General features: G+C 64.9%; 4 protein-coding genes across 10 annotated transcripts in view; 1 reads left to right on the plus strand and 3 right to left on the minus strand.

Moving 5' to 3' along the window:
- Positions 1-378: 378 nt before the first annotated feature.
- TMEM141 (transmembrane protein 141) lies at positions 379-2,441 on the minus strand. 2 transcript variants are annotated; one of them, XM_068164252.1, is made up of 5 exons: positions 2,338-2,441; positions 1,826-1,892; positions 1,627-1,710; positions 1,264-1,395; positions 379-679 (listed from the first exon to the last, which is right to left on the minus strand). In XM_068164252.1, exons 1-5 carry the CDS (start codon positions 2,389-2,391, stop codon positions 600-602), a joined length of 417 nt encoding a protein of 138 aa, XP_068020353.1. In that variant the 5' UTR covers positions 2,392-2,441; the 3' UTR covers positions 379-599. The 2 variants fall into 2 exon arrangements, with proteins under 2 accessions (XP_068020353.1, XP_068020354.1); XM_068164253.1 differs by lacking the exon at positions 1,826-1,892 and having other exon boundaries at positions 2,277-2,434.
- On the plus strand, positions 2,428-4,522 carry PAXX (PAXX non-homologous end joining factor). 3 transcript variants are annotated; one of them, XM_068164248.1, is made up of 7 exons: positions 2,428-2,538; positions 2,612-2,672; positions 2,776-2,810; positions 2,879-3,069; positions 3,427-3,501; positions 3,962-4,055; positions 4,164-4,522. In XM_068164248.1, exons 1-7 carry the CDS (start codon positions 2,447-2,449, stop codon positions 4,318-4,320), a joined length of 705 nt encoding a protein of 234 aa, XP_068020349.1. In that variant the 5' UTR covers positions 2,428-2,446; the 3' UTR covers positions 4,321-4,522. The 3 variants fall into 3 exon arrangements, with proteins under 3 accessions (XP_068020349.1, XP_068020350.1, XP_068020351.1); XM_068164249.1 differs by having other exon boundaries at positions 2,429-2,538; positions 3,430-3,501; XM_068164250.1 differs by having other exon boundaries at positions 2,429-2,538; positions 4,160-4,300.
- Positions 4,523-4,693: 171 nt separating this feature from the next.
- CLIC3 (chloride intracellular channel 3) lies at positions 4,694-8,183 on the minus strand. Its single transcript, XM_068164251.1, has 6 exons — positions 8,095-8,183; positions 7,202-7,311; positions 6,743-6,868; positions 6,508-6,614; positions 6,031-6,206; positions 4,694-5,700 (listed from the first exon to the last, which is right to left on the minus strand). The coding sequence occupies exons 1-6, from the start codon at positions 8,128-8,130 to the stop codon at positions 5,539-5,541; spliced, it is 717 nt and encodes a 238-aa protein (XP_068020352.1). The 5' UTR covers positions 8,131-8,183; the 3' UTR covers positions 4,694-5,538.
- A 387-nt stretch (positions 8,184-8,570) lies between these two features.
- Positions 8,571-18,776, minus strand: part of ABCA2 (ATP binding cassette subfamily A member 2) — a 33,934-nt gene continuing 23,728 nt past the window's right edge. For 3 of the 4 annotated variants that reach the window (XM_068164243.1, XM_068164245.1, XM_068164241.1), the window contains exons 31-49: positions 18,152-18,365; positions 17,869-17,974; positions 17,531-17,642; positions 17,066-17,126; positions 16,758-16,932; positions 16,557-16,672; positions 16,162-16,309; positions 15,842-15,965; positions 15,262-15,394; positions 15,034-15,151; positions 14,105-14,283; positions 13,273-13,414; positions 12,836-12,970; positions 12,516-12,619; positions 12,222-12,314; positions 11,867-11,969; positions 11,566-11,703; positions 11,103-11,309; positions 8,571-10,869 (exon numbers count right to left, since the gene is read on the minus strand). In XM_068164243.1, the coding sequence (XP_068020344.1) occupies positions 10,834-10,869; positions 11,103-11,309; positions 11,566-11,703; positions 11,867-11,969; positions 12,222-12,314; positions 12,516-12,619; positions 12,836-12,970; positions 13,273-13,414; positions 14,105-14,283; positions 15,034-15,151; positions 15,262-15,394; positions 15,842-15,965; positions 16,162-16,309; positions 16,557-16,672; positions 16,758-16,932; positions 17,066-17,126; positions 17,531-17,642; positions 17,869-17,974; positions 18,152-18,365 (2,444 nt within the window). In that variant the 3' untranslated portion in view covers positions 8,571-10,833. The remainder of the gene's footprint in view (positions 10,870-11,102; positions 11,310-11,565; positions 11,704-11,866; positions 11,970-12,221; positions 12,315-12,515; positions 12,620-12,835; positions 12,971-13,272; positions 13,415-14,104; positions 14,284-15,033; positions 15,152-15,261; positions 15,395-15,841; positions 15,966-16,161; positions 16,310-16,556; positions 16,673-16,757; positions 16,933-17,065; positions 17,127-17,530; positions 17,643-17,868; positions 17,975-18,151; positions 18,366-18,776) is intronic. The other variant, XM_068164244.1, reaches the window with a different exon arrangement.

Consider the following 18,776-nt stretch of genomic DNA (forward strand, 5'->3'; position numbering starts at 1 on the left):
GCACGGAAGGGCTCTGAGCAGGTGTGCAGCCCCTTTGTGGGGGCAGAGGACATCCCTAGAGGCCATGCAGCTGCAGGCTTCATTCAGCCCCATTCAGGCAGGCAAGAAAAGCCTTGCTGCTATGGAGACAAGCAGACTGAGTGGCTCAACTCCAGCAGCAGAGAGCATGTGGCAACAGCTCTGCCCCTCCACAGCCTAGCCCAGACCTGTCCATGCCTGCAGCCACCACAGAGCCCTGCGCTGTCAGACTGTGGCTGCCACAACCTCAGCGGGACCAGTTCCCCGCTTCAACACTTACTACAGGAGCTGCCTCAGGCTGCTGTTCACCACCAGCTCTTCCTGTCCCACCAACAGCTTCACTTCCTCCACAAGGAGTGCTATCATCTCTTGACTTTTATTGTACACCCATGTGCCATGTGCAGAGGCCAGCTGGGAGGCAGCTAATCCCAGCAGTGCCTCCACCATGCTCGCTGCAGGATCAACTCCTCTGAGCTTCTAGGTGGTGCTCCAGAGCCCAGCAGTCTCACAGGCAGCACATTCAGGCTGGGCAGGTGGGAAAAGGTGGAGCAGGAGAGGGGCAGTTTGCTGTGCTCTGCTGGCTACTCTACAACGTCCCCATACTTGTTCCTCCTCAGCGGCAGTGCTGTGCTCCCTCTGTCCTCGGGGCTGGGCAGAATCTCTGCAACACAAAGAACAAACTCCCTGTAGCCCCAGCTGTCCTGGCATGTTTGCCAGGGGTGGGCAGAGAACCATAGAAATGTAAAGCCTCTTCAGCTAGGCTCAGCTGTGGGAGGTCAAGGTACCACTGGGAGACATCAGCAAGCATCTGTGGCAGCTGTCCTGCTGCCCCTCCAGCTCTGCCCCCATCACAGAGGGTGGAGATGTTTCCTGCTTCACCCCATCCCCTTTTTTTCCAGTAAACAAGCCCCCATGCTGGCTCTCAGCAGTCCACAAAGAGGCCCAACAAGCAGAAGCATCCCACCCCCTGCCACCAGCCCTACTCAGGTACCTGCAGCATAGGTGATGGGCCCAGAGCACAGAGGGATGCAGCAGCCATCAGACCAAGCAGGGTGCTCCAGCTGCCCCAGCACTGCTGCCACCCCAGGTGCCTGCTCCCATGCCTCAGCAGTACGAGACTCACACAGGGATTTGGCAAACAGCCATCAGCTTAATTAGGAGGTGGGAGCAGCAAATGGTTGCAGCAGGAAAGAACCCCAACCCCACACAACAACCCCAGGGAAAGCAGCAGGGAGAGATATGTACCTGTGGGATGAGATATCCCACCAGCCACGGCGAGCTCCTGGGGGGACTTGCCCATCTCCAGGTAAAGCCAGAAGTCAGAGCACTTCTGTGTCTCAGCTCTGGTTACAACGTAGCTGGCGAGGGACCCTGTGGCTGAAGAGACCAAGATGCTCCCAAGAGTGCTGGCAGCAGGGGCACTCGTTAAGGGCAGCAGTGGGGGAAGCACCTGCCCTATGCTGAGAAATGTCCCTAAGCCCCTCAAGGCTGTGGGGAGCAGGACCCCCCCACGCTAAGAACAAGCTGCCCAGCCTGCAGCACAGCCCTGCTCCTGCTGACCCCCTGCTCCCAGCAGCATTCCGGGCGGGGGCCGGGCTGGACACCCACCCCCAGCCACCAGCACGCTCCACTGCAGGCTGTAGGGCAGCTTCTTGTTCAGCAGCTTCTGCACGGCGAAGGCGGCTCCGCTGCCTGCCGAAACCGAGGGGAAGGCTCCGTTACCGGCCACAGCCTCACCCGGCCCGTCAGCCCCGCCACCCGCGGCGGGCAGCCGGGCGGCACCGGAGGGAGCCGGGCCGGGTCGTACCTGCCAGAAAGGTGCCGATACCCTTCATGAAGGCGTAGGACTGGCAGGCCGCGTACTGCTGCAGCGCCTGCGGAGACAGGCTCAGCGCAGAGCACCGGCCCCACCGGCTCCCGGTGCCGGCCCCGCAGCCCCAGCCTCACCAGCCCCCGCAGCCCCAGCCCCACCGGCTCCCGGTGCCGGCCCCGCAGCCCCAGCCCCCCGGCCCCCGCAGCCCCACCGGCCCCCGCAGCCCCAGCCCCACCGGCTCCCGGTGCCGGCCCCGCAGCCCCAGCCCCACCGGCTCCCGGTGCCGGCCCCGCAGCCCCAGCCCCACCGGCTCCCGGTGCCGGCCCCGCAGCCCCAGCCCCACCGGCCCCCGGTGCCCGCCCCACCGGCCCCCACAGCCCCACCCCCACCGACCCCCAGTGCCGGCCCCACCGCCCGCCCCCCGCAGCCGCAGCCCCAGCCCCACCTCCACCGGCCCCCAGCGGCCCCCGGTGCCCGCCCCCCGCAGCCCCAGCGGGCGGGCGCACCGGGTGCTTGGCGGCCACGCTGTCCTCCACCCGCCGCAGCCCCAGGTTGACCATGTCCGTGCCGCGGGGCAGGGCCGCGGCGCCCCCCGCCCCTTCCGGCGCTGCGGCCATGGCGGAGCCGGCAGGGCCCTTCCGCCTGCTGCGGGCGGCGCCGGGACGGTTCCTTTGCTACTGCCGCCCCGGCCTCGCTGAAACCGTCTGGTGAGTCCGGGGCCGGGCCGGGCCGGGCTGCCCGGCTGGGCCCCGGCGCGGGCTGAGTCTCTGCCTCCCGCAGCGTCACCGACGCCGTGGAAGTCTGGGCCGCGGAGCTCGGCGGCCGCCCGCCGCTCGGCTGCGTACGTCCCGGGGCTGGGGCGGCGGAGAGGCCCGAGCCTGGCCCCGGGCCGTGGCAGGGGGCCGGGGAAGGCCACTTGGAGACGTGTGTCCGCTTCTCCGCAGCGGTGCCTGCCCCGGGAGCACGGCACGAAGCTGAGGTGGGTGCCCAGCCGCGGGGAGCGGACCCTCGGCCCGGGGCCCTCCTCATCCCCCTTCGCCCCCGCAGGGAGGCCTTGGAGCGGGGAACCGCCGAGCTGAGCCTGAGCGGGGGGAAGGCCACGCTGCGGCCGCGGGACGGGGACTGCTGCTCGGCGCTGGAGCTCTTCAAGCTGCCTGTGGCCGAGGCGAGGAGCCAGCTCCAGGCGCTGGTGTTCGGCATGGCGGGACGCGTGGAGAGCCTGGAGAGACGCCTGGAAGGTCCGTGGGGGACTCGGGAAGAGGGCCATGGCAGGAGACGAGCCGGCAGCTTCCTGCCAGCTTTACCGCCTCAGCCCCCCCTAAGGGTCCCTCTCAGCCGGCCGCGGGAGGAGGCTGCACCTCCCTGCGCTCGCTGCGGGCGGCCTCCCCTCGCCGGTGCCGCCTGGGCAGCAGCCGTGCTGCAGTCTCCTTCCTCTTCGGCTTGGCTGGTTCCCAGGGCTGGCCAGGGCCTGCACCTCACCTCCGCAGGGAGAAGAGATGGGGGTGGGATCAGAGCAGGGAAGAGAGCTTAGGGAGGCTTGGGGAGCTGTGTACCACACTGGGGTGCATTGTCACAAGCTCTGGCTCCTGTCTCAGCAGCGATGGAGACGTTGGCATCTTCTGGTAGCCCTGCAAAGAACACTGCCCGGAACCAGCAGCTCTTGCTGCCAGGTAGGCAAGTGCCAGGGAGCACCCTGGTCCTGCTGCTTTTTTGCCTTCTCTCCCCTAGGAGGCTGCTGGTCCTGTGCTCTCCAGGACACTCCTGAGTCCCCTCAGCTGTGGCTGTTGTTAGCCACCTTGCTCTTCCCAGCACAGAAGGGACCAGGGCTCAGTGTGGTGGCTCCCAAGGTGTCTGTGATGCGCTGTGCTGAGGTCAGATGCTGGGCATCAACAGCAGGTTGCTTGCTAGCCTGCAGGAGGTCAGGCTTTGCTGCCCTTCCAGTCTGGGGGCTGTGGCAGCTCCATGTCTCCGTGCTCCTTTGGGAGGGGAGACCTGGCTTGTCCCTTCCTCACACAACTGCCAGGCTGGGCTGCTGGAGGCTCACCCTGGGCATGGAGGGACTTACAGGGCTGCCAAAGCAGCTGTCTGCCCTTTTGAAATCCCTGTCCTGCCTGTCCCTGACTGAGGCAGACCCCAGCCCCAGGAAGAACAGGAGTGCTGACTCAGCTTTGCCAGCTAAGAGGAGGATCCCAGGAGAGTCTCTCATTAACCCTGGCTTCAAAAGGTGAGTTCTGCTCCCGGTGCTGGGGCTGCACTGTGCAGGGATCCCATGGCTGTGTGAGAGCAGGGCGTGGGGCTTTGGGCTGTGAAACTCCTTCTGTCTCCTAGCAAGAAGGCAGCATCTGGAGTGGATTTTGAGGACTCCTGACCTGTGCTGTTCCCTGATGACATCCCCACCAGAGCCTCATCACCACGTCTGTGGCTACTGGAGGAGGTCTGGCTGCACCATGGAGCCTTGTGGAGCCCCTTGTGCCTGGGCATGTGGATGAAATAAGTTAGGACCCAGAGGGCTGGAGCCAGGGCCTGGCAGGCCTGGGTGGGCAGCAGATCCTCAGCTGGTGGTAGCAGGGCTCTTGCTGTGGGACAGGGCAGGGGCAACAGAAGTGGTGGCTTTTGTCCCTGCTGGCTGGGGCCACCTCTGCCTCCCAGTGAGCCCTTGGAGCTTATAAAGAACTTCCTGTTGCCACCTGACAGAGTGCCTGTGCCTGACTTATGCCTGGGCTCAGCCAGCTGGGCACCAAAGAGCTGTGCCAGTCTTCTGTTTCCCTTGCTCAGGAGCCTTGTGGTCAGTTTCAGCTGAGCTCGGGGGGGGCTCAGAGTCTGCATTCCTGCCAGTTTTGTGTCAGGGGGCTGCTGAGTGAGCAGCTAGAACCGGTGCCCTAGAGAGCTGGGAGAATGCTCAGCCCCTTGCTAGGTAGAGGGAGAGGACTGGGAGGCTCTGAGGAGAGAGGAGTTCGGGGGCTGGCCCCTGCAGGCTCAGGCTTCTCTTGCAAAGCCTTTATTGATTTCCAGGAGCTCTGATACACCTTGGCTGTGCCACGCCTCACCCCCAGCCCTTGCCCCAGTCTGCTCCTGAGAGCTTCCTGGCAGCAGGCTCTGGGGAGATGGTGCCCTTTGCCCCCCCTCACCCAGGGGGTGGGGGTCAGGCCCTGTCCACCATCCACACCATGCCCCTGCACCTGTCGCCAGGGCTGTGCAGGTTCCCCTCACCTGTTGTGGCTCCTTGGGGACATCCTGTGGTGCTCGGTGCCCTGGCAGGTGGCACAGTGTGCCTCTAAGGGAACTTGCAGGGATGCCCACAGCAGTGTGCTGCCCTCTCTGTGCCCTGCAGGCATTTGTTCTGGGCAGGTTTTAATTCCCAGCTCTGGCCCTTGCCCAGCTTTGGCACAGATGGGGACCCTGGCTGCAGCCCCCTTGCACCCATCCCAGTGCCTGAGGGGTTTCAGGGCAGGTTGAGGAGGCTCGAGGCAGGCAGGGAGGGTGGCACAACTGGTGGAAATGCGTTGGCAGGCTCGGGGTGACACAGATTGCTGCTGGCACCTTGGGTAACGGTGCCAGCTCGGGGAGTTCAAGTGACAGGGGCACAGCTCATGCTCTCTGCCCTCCTGGGTGCATGCATGCAGGGCTGTGGTGGTTGCAGCAAGACCAGGGCAGGTGCTGGGCTGCTGTCTGCCCCGGCCCCGTGCCCACCTTGGCATGTGCCCATCTCACTGCGGTGCCCGGACCACGGCGCGGTAGGCCTGGAGGATCTCCTCGCTGCTGGGGCAGGAGTATTGGAACTCCTTGGTCTGGCTGGCATTGCCCAGGTACCGCCAGACAGCCTGCAGCTCTTTGGGGATGCCAAAGCCTCGGTAATGCTGGCACACGACCTGTGGGCAGAGACTGGGTGAGCCCTGGCTCAGCCCTCTTGCCTCTTGTGTGCCAAGGACAGCCCTGCAGCCTGGCGCTGGTGTTCGTGGGCAGGAGCCAGCCAGGAAGGGTGGCCCTAGGCCAGGGGCCATCTCTGGCACTGCACCAGAGGAGGGGTGGCACGTGGCTGGAGAGGGGGAGCAGAGTGAGGGGAGTGCTAGAGGTGCACCAGGGTGGCACAGGGCTCAGCAGAGGAGCTGGGGGTTGGTGTGGGCACCCAGGAGGAGGTGGGAGCAGGGGGTGGGTGGCACCAGGAAGCCAGGGAAGGGGTGCTGGATGGTGGCACTCACCTGCACGATGTTGAGCTTGGGCAGCAGGTTGCAGTCAGCTAAGGTGAGCTGGTCCCCATCCAGGAAGCGGCGGTGGGAGGCCCGGAGGTGGGGGTCCTGTGCCAGCTCGTGCTCCAGGGGGGCGCTCAGGTACTCGTCCAGCTTCAGCAGGGCCCGCAGCAGGCTCCGCTGCAGCGCTGCGGGGAGGGCATCAGGGTGCGGCTCTGCTGCCAGCCTGGGGCCCCACAGCTCTGCCACGGCCTGCTGCCAGCCCAGCCCTGTGCCCGAGCAGCTCTTTCCCACTCTCCTCCCACCCTGCTGGGGCTGGCATCTCTGCCTGCCCTCTCCAAAGAGCCCTGGCATGGCCGTGCTGAACTGTGGGAGGGGCAGTGCCCGGCGAGACCCAGCTGGCCTGAGGCAGGGGAGGGCTGGCCAGAAAGGCTCTGGGGTGGTGGCACCGAGAGGGTGCAGGGGGAGTGCCCTGCTCCAGGTCCTCACCCTCATCCTGGGCGGGCACTGGGTTCTTGATGAAGCTGGAGAACCTGTGGAAAATGTCGTTCCCGGCCAGAGTCGACTCCCTGTACCTGGGCACCAGGCTGGGGAACCTGCAGGGACGTGGGCACAGCTGGGGACAGCCTGGCAAGGCTGATGTGCAGCCTGGCCCTCCCTATCCCTGCCCCCACCCCCACCCCCCTTGGCCCCCTGCCCTGCTGGGATGGTAGCAGCCACTGACAGGGGGGGGCCCAGCTTGTCCTCCAGGAAGTCCTCGATGGTGACGGTGTCGGTCTTGGGCTCGCCGTCGTAGAGCAGGACTGGCAGCTGGGCACCCGGAGCGAAGTCCTTCAGCACGTCCAGGGCCCTGACGAGATGGGGATGGGTGTTGGTGCCCAACCTTGCCCACGGCTCTGCAGGGCACTGCCCCCCTGTGTCCTGAGCAAAGGGACCTGGGGTGCCCCCAGGCTGCTCCTGCCTCCGTGTGTACCCATGGCAGCTCTGCCCTGGAAAATGCCCACCCACCAACCAACCTCAGGCAGGGGGGAGCAGCCAGGAGGGTAGAACAGGCTCCAGGGGTCCTACAGTGCCCATCCTTCATGCCCCTTCCCAAGCTGCTAGGGACCTACCCTCCATCTCTGCTTCAAGGGGCCAGGGCAAGGCTGCCCCATGCTGGCCCCTTGGGAGGGGCACCACTCACCTTCTCATGTCCACGGTGGTGAGGGTGAAGGGCACCCCCTTGAGCAGCAGCACCATGAAGAGCCGCTGGCAGAAGGGGCAGTGGCCCACGCTCTCCCCATCCTCGCTTGCCTGCGGGCACAGAGGAAGAGCTCAGCTGCCCCTTCGCCCTAGCACACTTGCAGGGGGGTAGCACTGGCTGGGCAGTCCCAGAGGGTGAAAGAGTGAGGGTGGCAGGGCAGGTGCCACCCTGCTGGCCAAGCCCAGGCTGGCTGCAGGCCGACGAGCAGCGTTGCCAGCCCATGGCACCAGCTATGGCAGGCACGGTGCCAACCCCCAGCCCCCACCTGCTCCTGGTGCCTGTGAGCCCCACCCCAGAGCTGGCTGTGTGGCACAGCAGGTGCGGGCACTGGGGGGGCCTCAGGCTGCCATAGCCCTGCAGTGCCAAGGGGGCCAAGAGCTGGGGGCAGCCACGGCAGTGCCCCTGAGGCTGTGGCGTGGGATAGCCCAACGCGGCAGGGGCTGTGCCAGGGCAAGGCTGATGGTGACGACGGCGAGCCCATTCCCTTGCAGTGCCAGCCCAGGCAGACCCTGCCCTGTGCCACCTGAAAAACTGCCCCAGCCAGGCGGTGCTGGGCAGGGCCCCGCAGGTGCAGGCAGATGCTGGGGGCCCTGGTTTGAGGGGCACCCCGGTTTAGCAGCCCCTGCAGGGCAGCTGCATCCCAGGCCCGCAGGGCAGGAAGCCCTGTGCCCGGAGAAGAGCCCAGGTGCCTCCTGCCTGCCCAAGTTCCCCCATGGCTGGGGACTGCCACGGTCTGGAGCAGCCAGGCCACCCCAGGCTGGGCAGTGCCAAGGGTGGCACCTAGAGGTGCCCACCAGCCCGGGACACCCTAAGCCCCCAGGGCTCCCCCTCACCTTCACAAAGAGCTGGATTTGAGGTTTCTCTGCCATGCTGGGTGGTGGCTGCCGGCACAGTGCTGGAAGTGCCGAGCGCCCGTGCAGAGCCGAGGCCCCTCCCAGCCCACATTCCTCCCTGGGGTGCACCCCGAACCACGCCTGGCCCCATGGCACAGCCAGGACACCCTGCTGCGGGGCCCTGCCGTGGGGCCGCTGCCACTGCCGCCAGCCCCAGGCCACAATGGGCAGCTGGCAGCATCACCAGCTACCGCAGCTCCACCGGCTACCGCAGCTCCACCGGCTACCGCAGCTCCACCGGCTACCGCAGCTCCTGCCTCGGCACCCACGACGTACTGGGTATGTGCCCAGCTGCTTCTGCCCACAGGAGGCTCCTGCCCCACTCCACCCCCACCCCCCTGGAGCCCCCTCCTCGGCCCCTCGCCGGGCACCCAGCCCTGGCGCCCCTGCTCCCCAGCAGCACAGAGCCTGCTGCCTCCAGTTACTGGTTTTTATTTAAAACATTATTTTCACATTTCACCTTGGTTGGTTTTTTGCTAGCAATGTACAGGCTCCTGCGAGGCCCCCCCGGCGCTGCCCCCGGCGCTGCCCCCGGCGCTGCCCCCGGCCCCGCGGAGGGAGGCAGGCGAGAAGCGGGGCCAGGCTCGGTGAAGCAGAGTGTTAAGGCAGCGACCACCCTGCCCTGGGGCGATGCCCTCCTGCCCCCAGCCCGCTGCCACCCTTGGGGTACCCGCAGCAGCGTTTGTGCCCAGGCGGCCCCGAGCCCCGCTGGGGGCAGGAAGCATCTCCACTGCCAACTGAAAGCTGCAGCTGCTGGCGAGGCAGGGAGGGGACAGCGCCGCGGGGGGAGGGCTGGGCACCCCCTCCAGGCCCCTGAGCAGCAGAGCACTGGGACAGAGCTCTGGCCCGAGCAGGGCACCTTGCCCATCCTGGGGTGCTCTGAGGGTGCCACTGCCATCACCACCACAGCCAAGAACCCGAAGATGGCACTGTCCCCCTCGCTTGGAGGCAAGTGGATAACCCCAAGCTGGCTTGTCCCCCGTGCCCACTTAGGAAGGCAGTGTGCCCAGTGAGGAACAAGGGGCACCCTGGGTGGAAGCTGCCCCCCCGTGCTGTCCCCCCCTGCCCAGCCAGGTTCCCCTATGCCGTTAAAAGAACAACGGTCTGAAAAGCTCTGAGGAGAGCTGAGCTCCCCCAACACACAACCTACAGCAGCTGGCACACAGGGCTGGCAGGACAGGGGCACGGGGAGAGCTGCCACCTGCGCCTGCTCCTGTGCCCACCTCCCCACACAGTGCTGCCCCACGGCAGTGAGCTGGGTGCCTGGCCCTGCCCCTGTGCCAGCAGGCAGGAGCCAGCTCAGAGCATCCACTAGGGCCTATGCCAGGCAGGCAGAAAGGGCAGCGGAGCACATGGAGGCAGCCCAGCCCTAGAGGCTCCCTGGGAAGGAGGGGGGCACTGTGCATGGCCACACCAGGGTGCTATGAAAGCCTAGGGCACCCAGGGGGTGGTCAGGGTCAGTGGCAGGGCTGCAGAATGATGCTGGGCTGTAGGTGCCAGGCACAGTCCCTGTAGGTAACAAAACAGCAGGACCCTCTGCAGAAAGGAGGGGCACTGCCAGCCAAGGGGATGTCCACTGCCAGCCCCAGTGACACTGCCTACCACAGTGATGCAGCTGGCACTGCTGCCAGGCTGTGCCCAGTCATGTTGCTTTCTCCTCAGCCCATCCCACCTACCTGCTCCCTCAGTACCAGCAGTGACCCAACACCACCAAACCCTGTACAGGAGCCAGATGCTGAGCAACAAGTGCCAGGACAAGAAGAGAAGCAGCAGAAAGGTGGCACGGTCGCAGGGGTGAGGCAGGCGATGAGGGCAGGCAGGAGGCAGGGCGAGAGGCTCTGAGAGGAAGGACATTGTTGGTGGCAGAGGGGAAAAACAGCTGGTGCCAGTGTGTGAAATACCCTGTGAAATACCCCTCTGCCCACCAAGTGGCCCTCTGCAGGGGTGCTGCTGCCCAGATGTGGAGCTGGTACCAAGTGCCCAGTGAAGTGTGGCAGGGCTGGGCAGGGCTGGGGCGGCTGGGTGCCTCAGCTGGCAGCAGCACAGGCAGGGTGCCCCAGCAGGGCTGAGGCCACCCTCTCAGGCAGGCTGGAGGTCGCTGGTGACAGCCTGCAGGTGACAGAAATCATGTGAGAGCCTCTGCCCCTGTGGTGCCAGACCCTGAGCCCCCTGGAGTGCCAAGGGCAGCTGCTAAGCCAGGGCAATGAACATGAGGTGAAAGTGGCCATCCTTCCTCTGCCCTGCCTGGCCCAGGCCTGCAGTGGTGCCTGTGCCAGGGCAGGGGCTGTGCCCACAGCTGACGGTCCCTGGGGTGGGTGCAACACGGGTGTCCAACTGCAGGCACTGCCCCAGGTCACAAAGCCTGTGGGTACAGCAGCACTGGCACCGGGCTGTGCCCATCTCTTCACAGTCTGTCCATGGCACCTGCTGTCTGGGTGAGGCAGCTGAGGCTGCTGGCCCCCAGCACCACGCCGTGACACCGCCCTGGAGCTGAAGGGGACAAAGGCCACCCCCTGGGCAGCGGCTCGCGAGGTTCATCCAGGCTGGCACCGTACCCACTGCGCACTCCCTGGCACAGGCCTCCAGCCATGGCAGCTCCACTGGACTGGGCGAAGGGAAGGGAGAGGCCAAGAAGGGTTCGATGGCTTCAGAGCCAGAGGCTGTGGCTGTCCTGGGCACTCAGCACAGCGTGTCGGTGTTGAACGAGAGCTGAGCCTGCAGGCACAAGGGCAGCCAGGGCTCAGGAGCAGCCAGGGCTCAGGAGTGCCCTCTCTGCCCAGCAGGCCCAGTGCTGTAGGGGGCAGCAGCCAGCCTGGGCAAGGACAAGCAGCCACCCCTCCCAGAAGCCTCTCTGCTCCATCCCTGGCCGCCTTATGTCCCCTCCTCTGGAGCCATGCCAGCCCCACAGCAGGGACTAGTGCCACCTAGATCTGGGCACAGTCTCTCACCCTCTCCTCCTCAAAGCTGATGAGGCCTTCGTCATCTGTCTCCAGGTCCTCCTGCTCCTCCACCACGAGTGCCCGCAGCTCGGTGGGCGCGGCGCGGGGGCGCAGCAGGCTCAGCACCCGCTCCAGGGGCGACTGCAGGGTGCAGCTGGGGCTGGTCTCCTGCTGCTCCAAGTTGTCGCTTTGCTTCTTGGCAAAATTCACAAACACCTGGTGGGGAAGGGGCAGGAGGCTGTGAGGGACACCCCCCACGACCATCTCCAGCCCCTGGTCATCTCTCATCTGCCACCCATGCCACTGGACACACATCCCACTGCTCCCCACCAGGCTTTGGTCACCATCATCTCCCTCTAGCACCACCTCCAAGGGTTTCTGCCAGGCGCTTGGGCACAGCCACTCCCCGCCGGCAAAGCCACCCTCCCTGCAGACGAGCATCCAGTCCGAACCCTGCCACCCGCGGCCTTACATTGTCCAGTGTGGTCTGGCTGACAGAGTAGTCCTCAATGCCCAGCACGTCCACCACCTGCTCCATCTTGCTGAAGACCTGTGCCAGGGAGATCTGGTCTGACTTCAGCTGGTACTGGGCCTTGGTGTGGTGCCGCTCCTGCAGGACACAGAGGTGACGCTCAAGCCCTCGCTCCCAACCCCCCCTCCCGTGGTGGGGGTCTCACAGAGGTGTCCCGTGCAGGATGAAGGCTGTTTGTGTTCTGAGGCGGAGGGAGGCTGGAGGAGATGCCACCACCACAGTGCCACTGCAGGGAGCTCACCTTGAGGACAGCCTCGGGGAAGTTGCGGTTGAAGAACCTCACAACCTCCTTGACGTTGAGGCTGGACTTGGTGCGCACTGTGATCATGTAGCCATCGCCAAACCTGCGTGGAGACAGGGGACCTGTGGGGGCCTGACCCCTGCCGGCAGCTTTGACCCCACAGAAGGGGACGATGCTCTGCGGTGGCCGCTGCACCCACCAGGACGGTGCCTGGATGGTTGAACAAGCCCACCCCCTGCCCACCCTGCCTGCAGCACCCACACAAAGGGCTGGCATCTTCCATGGGTGCCCCACGTCACCCTGCCGTGGGGCCTCCACAGTGCAGGAGGGTGCTGGGCCTGCACCAGGCCCTTACCGGTTCTTCAGGTGCTGGATGCTGCCCAGACACTTGAGCCTCCCGTTCACCATGATGGCCAGGCGGGTGCACAGCGCCTCGCACTCCTCCATGCTGCGGAGACAGGGCAGACTTCAGCAGGGTGGCACGGGGGGCCCAGTGCCAGGGCCACCCCCTGGGTGCCACAGCCCCATCACTGGGAAGGGGAGAAGGCAACAGAGGGTGCATGACAGGCTCCCTCCACTCCTTATGCCCTGACGAATGCCATCCCCCGGGCACTAGCGAGCCCAGAGGAACCGTGGGTGCAGCCCTGACCTGTGAGAGGTGAGCACCACGGAGCGGCCGGTTTTGATGACATCCAAGATGAGGTTCCAGAGGAAGCGCCGTGCCTTGGGGTCCATGCCCGTGGTGGGCTCATCCTGTGGGAGGCACAGCACCCTCAGACATGCCAGCCCCCGTGGGGACCCTCCCACTGGTGTCCCACCCTGAGCCCGGCACAGGACACCACACCCCAGGGCACTTGTGGTGAGGCCAGGCACAGACAGCTCCCACTCAGGGTCACTTCACCACCCCAGCCCAACTCAGCCCCAGGGACACGAGGGGGAAGGTGGGTGGGGAGTGCCAGGGGGGCGCACCAGGAAGATGAAGGACGGGTATCCGATCAGCGCAATGGCTGTGGACAGCTTCCTCTTGTTGCCCCCACTGTAGGTGCTGGCAGGCTTGTCAGCATACTTGGTCAGCTCCAGCTTCTTCAGTGCCCACTTCACTACCTGCAAGGCATAGGGGGCTGCTGTCACCCTGGAAGGCCACAGGGCTGGCAGATGGCAGTGGGCAAGCAGCTGGGCTCTGCAGCATTAGCTAACTGTGATGGGGACCACAAGTAATGTGCCAGTCCCTGGTGTGGTGACAGGCAAGGACAGTGGCCTGTGAGCACCGTGTGCCAGCCCCAGCTGTCCATGTGGGTGTGCCACTGAGGCAGCACTGCCATGAGAGTGGCACAGGCTCGGGTGCCCACTGGTGCCCAGTCAGGGGTCATTCTGTGGCACTGGCAATAGCTCCTCCAGAGTCCTACCCGCTCCTCGTCCTTCCAGGGGATGCCACGCAGGCGGGTGTAGAGCTCCAGGTGCTCCTGGGCCGTCAGCTCATCAAAGAGGGCATCAAACTGGGGGCAGTAGCCCAAGCTCTGCTGGACCTGCAAGAGCTCCTTCAGGATGCTGCAGGAGAGGGCAGAGGGACCGTGGGTATGAGGAGTTGCTGTTCAGGAGCACCCTGTTGCTCACTCCCCTCTTACCAGGTAACCCACAATGTGTAGCCTTGGCTAAGAACCAGTGTCCCTTGCCACCCTCCAGATGATGGTCAGCCCAGCAGGACACAGGGCTGCAGAGTTACAGCTGGGGCAGAACCTTCTGAGGTGCTGCCTACTGGCACCTGGACTTGCACTGTGTCCAAGGATGCCCTCTGGAGCTAATGAGGAAGGACTTGGTCTCTAGTTGCTCAGTTGCTTTAGATAGTTCTTCTCCTGCCAAGCTGCAGGGAAGAAACCCCTGGCATGGTGGGGCTCAAAAGAGACCTGGAGATCATCCATTCCAACACCCTGGTAAAGCAGGGGCACCCACAGCAGGCTGCCCAGGGTAACATCCAGGAGGGTTTGGATTCTCTCCAGAGAAGAAGACTGCACAACCTCTTGGGGAAGCCTGTGTGAAGGCTCCAGCATCCTCACAGGGAAGCTTTTCCTCATACTGAGGTGAAACTTCCCGTGTTCTAGTTTGTGCTTTTGACCCTTGTCCCACATTGCTGCACGGACAGACTCATGCTGCTTCAGCCGGGGAGACCCCCAAGCAGACCCTGCCCCACTGCCAGGACAGCAGGCAGCACCCCGCTCCCAGCCAGCCCACGCCCCTGACCTGTGCCCATTGACGAAAGCCTCCCCGCCCGTGGTGCTCTCGTCCCCGGTCAGCATCTTGAAGGTGGTGGTCTTGCCCGCGCCGTTGACGCCCAGCAGCCCGAAGCACTCCCCGGGCCGCACGCCCACGCACAGCCGGTCCACGGCCAGGATGCGCCCGATCTTGCGGGACTTGTACACCTGGGGGCAGGGCAAGGTGGCTCAGCCCGCTGCCAACGCCTGCCCCGGGCACCAACGCCCGCCCCGGGCACCACCTCCCGCTGCCCGCCAATGCCTGCCCCGGGCACCAACGCCCGCCCCGGGCACCACCTCCCGCTGCCCGCCAATGCCTGCCCCGGCCACCAACGCCTGCCCCAGGCACCACCTCCCGCTGCCCACCAACGCCTGCCCCAGCCACCAATGCCCGCCCCGGGCACCTCCTCCCGCTGCCCGCCAATGCCTGCCCCAGCCACCAACGCCTGCCCCGGGCACCAACGCCTGCCCCGGGCACCACCTCCCGCTGCCCGCCAACGCCTGCCCCAGCCACCAACGCCCGCCCCAGGCGCCACCACCGTGGGCGCCACCACCGCCCACGCCCGCCCCGGGCACCACCTCCCGCTGCCCGCCAAGGCCTGCCCCGGGCACCAACGCCTGCCCCGGGCACCACCTCCCGCTGCCCGCCAAGGCCTGCCCCAGGCACCAACGCCTGCCCCGGGCACCACCTCCCGCTGCCCGCCAACGCCTGCCCCAGCCACCAACGCCCGCCCCAGGCGCCGCCACCATGGGTGCCACCGCCGCCCACGCCCACCCCGGGCACCACCTCCCGCTGCCCGCCAACGCCTGCCCCAGCCACCAATGCCCGCCCCAGGCGCTGCCACCATGGGTGCCACCGCCGCCCACGCCCACCCCGGGCGCCACCGCCCGCTGCCAACGCCTGCCCCAGGGCTGCACCTTGGTGAGGTTCTCAATCTTCAGCATGTCATTGTCAGCGTCGCCGCGCAGCACGCGGTGCCGCTCCTTGGCCACGTCGATGTCGTCCTCGATGGGCTTGGTGGAGACCGGCAGCCGCCTGTGGGGGTGCAAGCATGGGAGCCACCTGCCCCCAGCCCAGCTCACCCCTGCTGGAGGGACAACCGCGACAGGGTCCTGGCAGCCAAGCTTCGGCTGGCCGGCACTCACTGCGGCTTGCGGAAGAAGTTGTACTGGCACATGATGGTGATGAAGAAGCCGACGAAGCCCTCGATCGTCATGGCAACCAGCCCCCGCGTCACGATGTCCCACTCGAAGGGGGACTTCATCTTGTCGAATTGCCCTGGGTGGGAGGAAGAGGACAGAGCAGCTGGGGACACCTTGGTTGGGTCCTGAGCCGGCCTGCACCAACACACAGCTTCCATGGCCTGCTTCCACACCCAGTCCCAGTGCAGCTCCCAGGCCTGGGACACTGCCACCAGGGACAGTCACACCATAGCCCACCCCAGCCCCACCACAGGCAGTGTGCAACGGCATCAGGACCTCTGGCAGGGCTCACAACCTCCTCTCCCTGTGTTGCTATTCGGGATGGCCCAAGGAACCTTTTTGGCACCGTGCCACAGCTGACCCTAAACTGTGTCTCCTCCTGCACCCCAGCCTAGGACATGCTTCAGACTGCTCCGGGCTTCAGGAAGCCTCATAAGGCAGGCAGAAGGGATGTGCCAGCACCATGGTCTCCCCCAGCCCCACAGGTGCTGGAGCAAGGGAGGGAGGGAACGGGAGGCCGCACCGATCTTGGCGTAGTACTCGTTGATGTACTCATTGTAAGCCATCTCCATCAAGCCATGGCCCAGGTTGTAGTTGGGAAATACAAGGAAGCAGCTCTTCAGGTAGCTGTTCACCACCTTCAGATCCTGTGGGGATGGCCAGAGAGGACACAGCCATCAGCAACGCCCCCGATGAGTGTGAGACCATGGCAGGATCAGGATCCTCACTAAGGTACAGCCCAGGCAGGTCCCTCCCAACATCCCTCCCAGTCTGAGCTGTTCCATGACACGATGGCAGTTCCTCCCTTCCAGGCAGTCCCAGGCAGAGCTGCTCATCCCATACCTTGTCGTGCTCAAAGAGCTGCAGCAGGAAGGTGGCAACGGTGGCTGTGATGCCGATGAAGAGGTTGATGACGATGAGGAAGACGTAGGCAGAGCTGGGCACCTCAAACCAGAAGGAGGCAGGGTACATGATGGGTGTTATGGACCAGCTGGGGAGGTGAACAGCAAATCACACATCAGTGTGGCAGAAGAGGAGCCAGGCAATGCCAAATGTCGAGCCTTGGCATCACCCAGCTCCCAGCTCCATCCTCCCCCAGCTCTCCCACCCCAATCCCTGCAGCCCACCAGCTACAGGAACTGCAGAACATCAGCCAGATGGGCAGGGCCAGGCCTTGCACATAAGCACGGCGCAGATGTGGCACTGCTGGGACCTGCGGCACACCCTGAGCAACCTACCCATAGAGCAGGAAGAGGGAGAGGACGGCAGGGAAGTTGGTAGGGGAGGTGTACGCTGGGAGGTCAAAGACAAAGAGGATGATGATGCAGCACGTGGCTGGCACCAGGTAGTTCAGCTGGAAGAGACAGAAATGCCTGTGACTGCTGCCCCAGCCACCCAGCCCTGGAGGTTGAGCTGGCAGGGCCATGAGCTCTGCTCACCATGTCCCACACGTAGTTGGCCAGCCAGTAGATGACAGGGTCACAGCCACTGACGAACTGCAGGTGCTTGGCTTTCGTGGCCTTCTCGGCCACCAGGAACACGACGAAGCTGGCTGGCACGAAGGACATGGCCACGATGATGAAGATGGCAATCACCACATCTGTGCCTTGCAGGCTGGAAGGGGAGCAAAGAGGACAGCAGGGACCCCATCAGCCTGTGCCAGGCAGGAGCCTTGGCACGTCCCTGTGAACTGCTCCCTCCCCGCCCTGGCACGGACGGCCCCCCTGGGCCCCCTGCCCAGACCTACAGGTAATCCAGGGACAGGCTGGCACTCGTCTTGTTCATGGGGTGGTTGGTGACTGTGATGCCTGCAGGAGGGCCCAAGAAGAAACACAGGAATGTGTGAAAGCTGGCTCAGGTCAGCCTTGCCCCCAGCCTGCCTGGTCCCGCCTCTGAGCTACAGGTTTCCTCCCTGCAGCTTGGCAGAAGAGGTGTCTAAAGCATGAACACCTGGAGGCCAAATCCTCCCTCACCAGCTCCAGACAACATTCTCAGACACACTGCAAGTCCAGGTGCCAGCAGGCAGCACCTCAGGTTCTGCCCCAACCTTGCTTAGCCCAGACCTCACAGCTAGGGTGTGTGAACCCTCTGTATCAACTGGGCACTAGCCTGCTTGGTCCAAGGGGACACATTGCTCTTCAGAATCTGGCAGAACCATGCCCTGAAGCTGCTCCTGACATGCTTGTGCCCTTAAATGCCTGCAGGTCCTCACCGTAGGCAGCAGGGTTGCCTTTGCTCTTGGGCAGGTTGGCTCGCAGGATGGCATTGTTGAGAGCATTGAGGTAGGTGGGCATGCTGTGATAGCCCTTGTTGTTGTAGAACACCTGGAGGAGCAGAGGAGAGTGGTGGGAGGTGGCAAGATGTACAGGAAAGGATGGATGGGGTGGGGCGAGATGAGATGTGGGACAGCACAGGACAGCCACACGGCTAGGAGGAGAGCAGGCCACTGCTGGCCATGCTGGGCCATGCTGCTGGGGTGAGAGCCCCACCAGACTCCTTGGTGCAGAGCAGGGGGAAGGGGTCCCTGCCAGGCACCCTGCGCAGTCCCACCTGGGCCGCTCTCCGCACCGCGATCTTGCGCACTGTGGCAGGAGCCTTGGCGCCGAAGGAGGCCGGGATGGACTTCTGGACATTGCCGAAGGTGAGCGCCCCATACCTGAGGGACAAGGACCACTGAGGAGTTGTGACTGCTGTCCCCCTGCCTCTGGGAGCAGGGCCAGGAGCCAGCAGGGTCCTGGCTCCCATTGGCACCCTGGGCAGGTGGTCCCCAAGTCCTCAGACCCCCACCTCTGCTCCAGGGCACAGGGCAGCCCCTCCCAGCCCTCCCTCTCACCTGTGCAGCCGGAAGCGGTCCGAGGTGTAGAGCAGGTACTCTGAGACATTGCGCCCTGTGATGTCTGCCAGGATGTCCCCTGTCACCACCTTCATCTGGGGGGGGTGGCCCCCCACGCCACTGGGGCAGGAGAAGCCGGTCCCCTGCATGGAACACGTGCACTTGATGGGCTCATGGATGATGTGGGGCAGGGCAGGGGCTGAGGTCATGGTTTCTGAGGAGCAGAAAGAACAGGTCACAGCCAGGCTCTAGCCTGCCTCAGCTGTGGGTCACAATGTGGGGGAAGAGGCTAAGCCAAGGAGTCCCAGGCAGACATGGTGGGAACACTGTGCCCCATGAGCAGAGCCCAGACTGCAGGAGGGTTTGTGTGCCCGGGTGACTGAGAGGGACCAAGCAACAGATGTGAAGAACAGCTCTGTGGGACAGAAACAGTTCAGAGGGGGGGAATGAAGCATGGCTGGAGAAGACAGCAGCTGTGGGACCACAGCCCAGTGAGGGTGACACAAGGCTGGCCAGGGGGCTCTTGATGCCAGGGAGCACCATCCCAGGCATCCCAGGGAGCTACACCAGCATCCCCAGGGCTGAACAGGGTGTGGTGCTCCAGGGCCAGCACTACCCCTGAGGC

This window comes from Melanerpes formicivorus, unplaced genomic scaffold, assembly GCF_026170545.1.
Source record: "Melanerpes formicivorus ecotype bairdi unplaced genomic scaffold, bMelFor1.0.p_v2 SCAF_77, whole genome shotgun sequence".
In the NCBI taxonomy this organism is placed as follows: Eukaryota; Metazoa; Chordata; class Aves; order Piciformes; family Picidae; genus Melanerpes; species Melanerpes formicivorus.

Coding starts and splice junctions, on each gene's coding strand:
- CLIC3 (XM_068164251.1), bottom strand. CDS start 8,130: ATGGCAGAGAAACCTCAAATCCAGCTCTTTGTGAAG. Junction 7,312..8,094: donor AAATCCAGCTCTTTGTGAAG/GTGAGGGGGAGC, acceptor CTGTGCCCGCAG/GCAAGCGAGGATGGGGAGAG. Junction 6,869..7,201: donor ACCACCGTGGACATGAGAAG/GTGAGTGGTGCC, acceptor CCATCTCGTCAG/GGCCCTGGACGTGCTGAAGG.
- PAXX (XM_068164248.1), top strand. CDS start 2,447: ATGGCGGAGCCGGCAGGGCCCTTCCGCCTGCTGCGGGCGGCGCCGGGA. Junction 2,539..2,611: donor GGCCTCGCTGAAACCGTCTG/GTGAGTCCGGGG, acceptor TGCCTCCCGCAG/CGTCACCGACGCCGTGGAAG. Junction 3,502..3,961: donor CCAGCAGCTCTTGCTGCCAG/GTAGGCAAGTGC, acceptor TGACTGAGGCAG/ACCCCAGCCCCAGGAAGAAC.
- TMEM141 (XM_068164252.1), bottom strand. CDS start 2,391: ATGGTCAACCTGGGGCTGCGGCGGGTGGAGGACAGCGTGGCCGCCAAG. Junction 1,396..1,626: donor GAGCGTGCTGGTGGCTGGGG/GTGGGTGTCCAG, acceptor TGGTCTCTTCAG/CCACAGGGTCCCTCGCCAGC. Junction 680..1,263: donor TGGGATATCTCATCCCACAG/GTACATATCTCT, acceptor TTTGTGTTGCAG/AGATTCTGCCCAGCCCCGAG.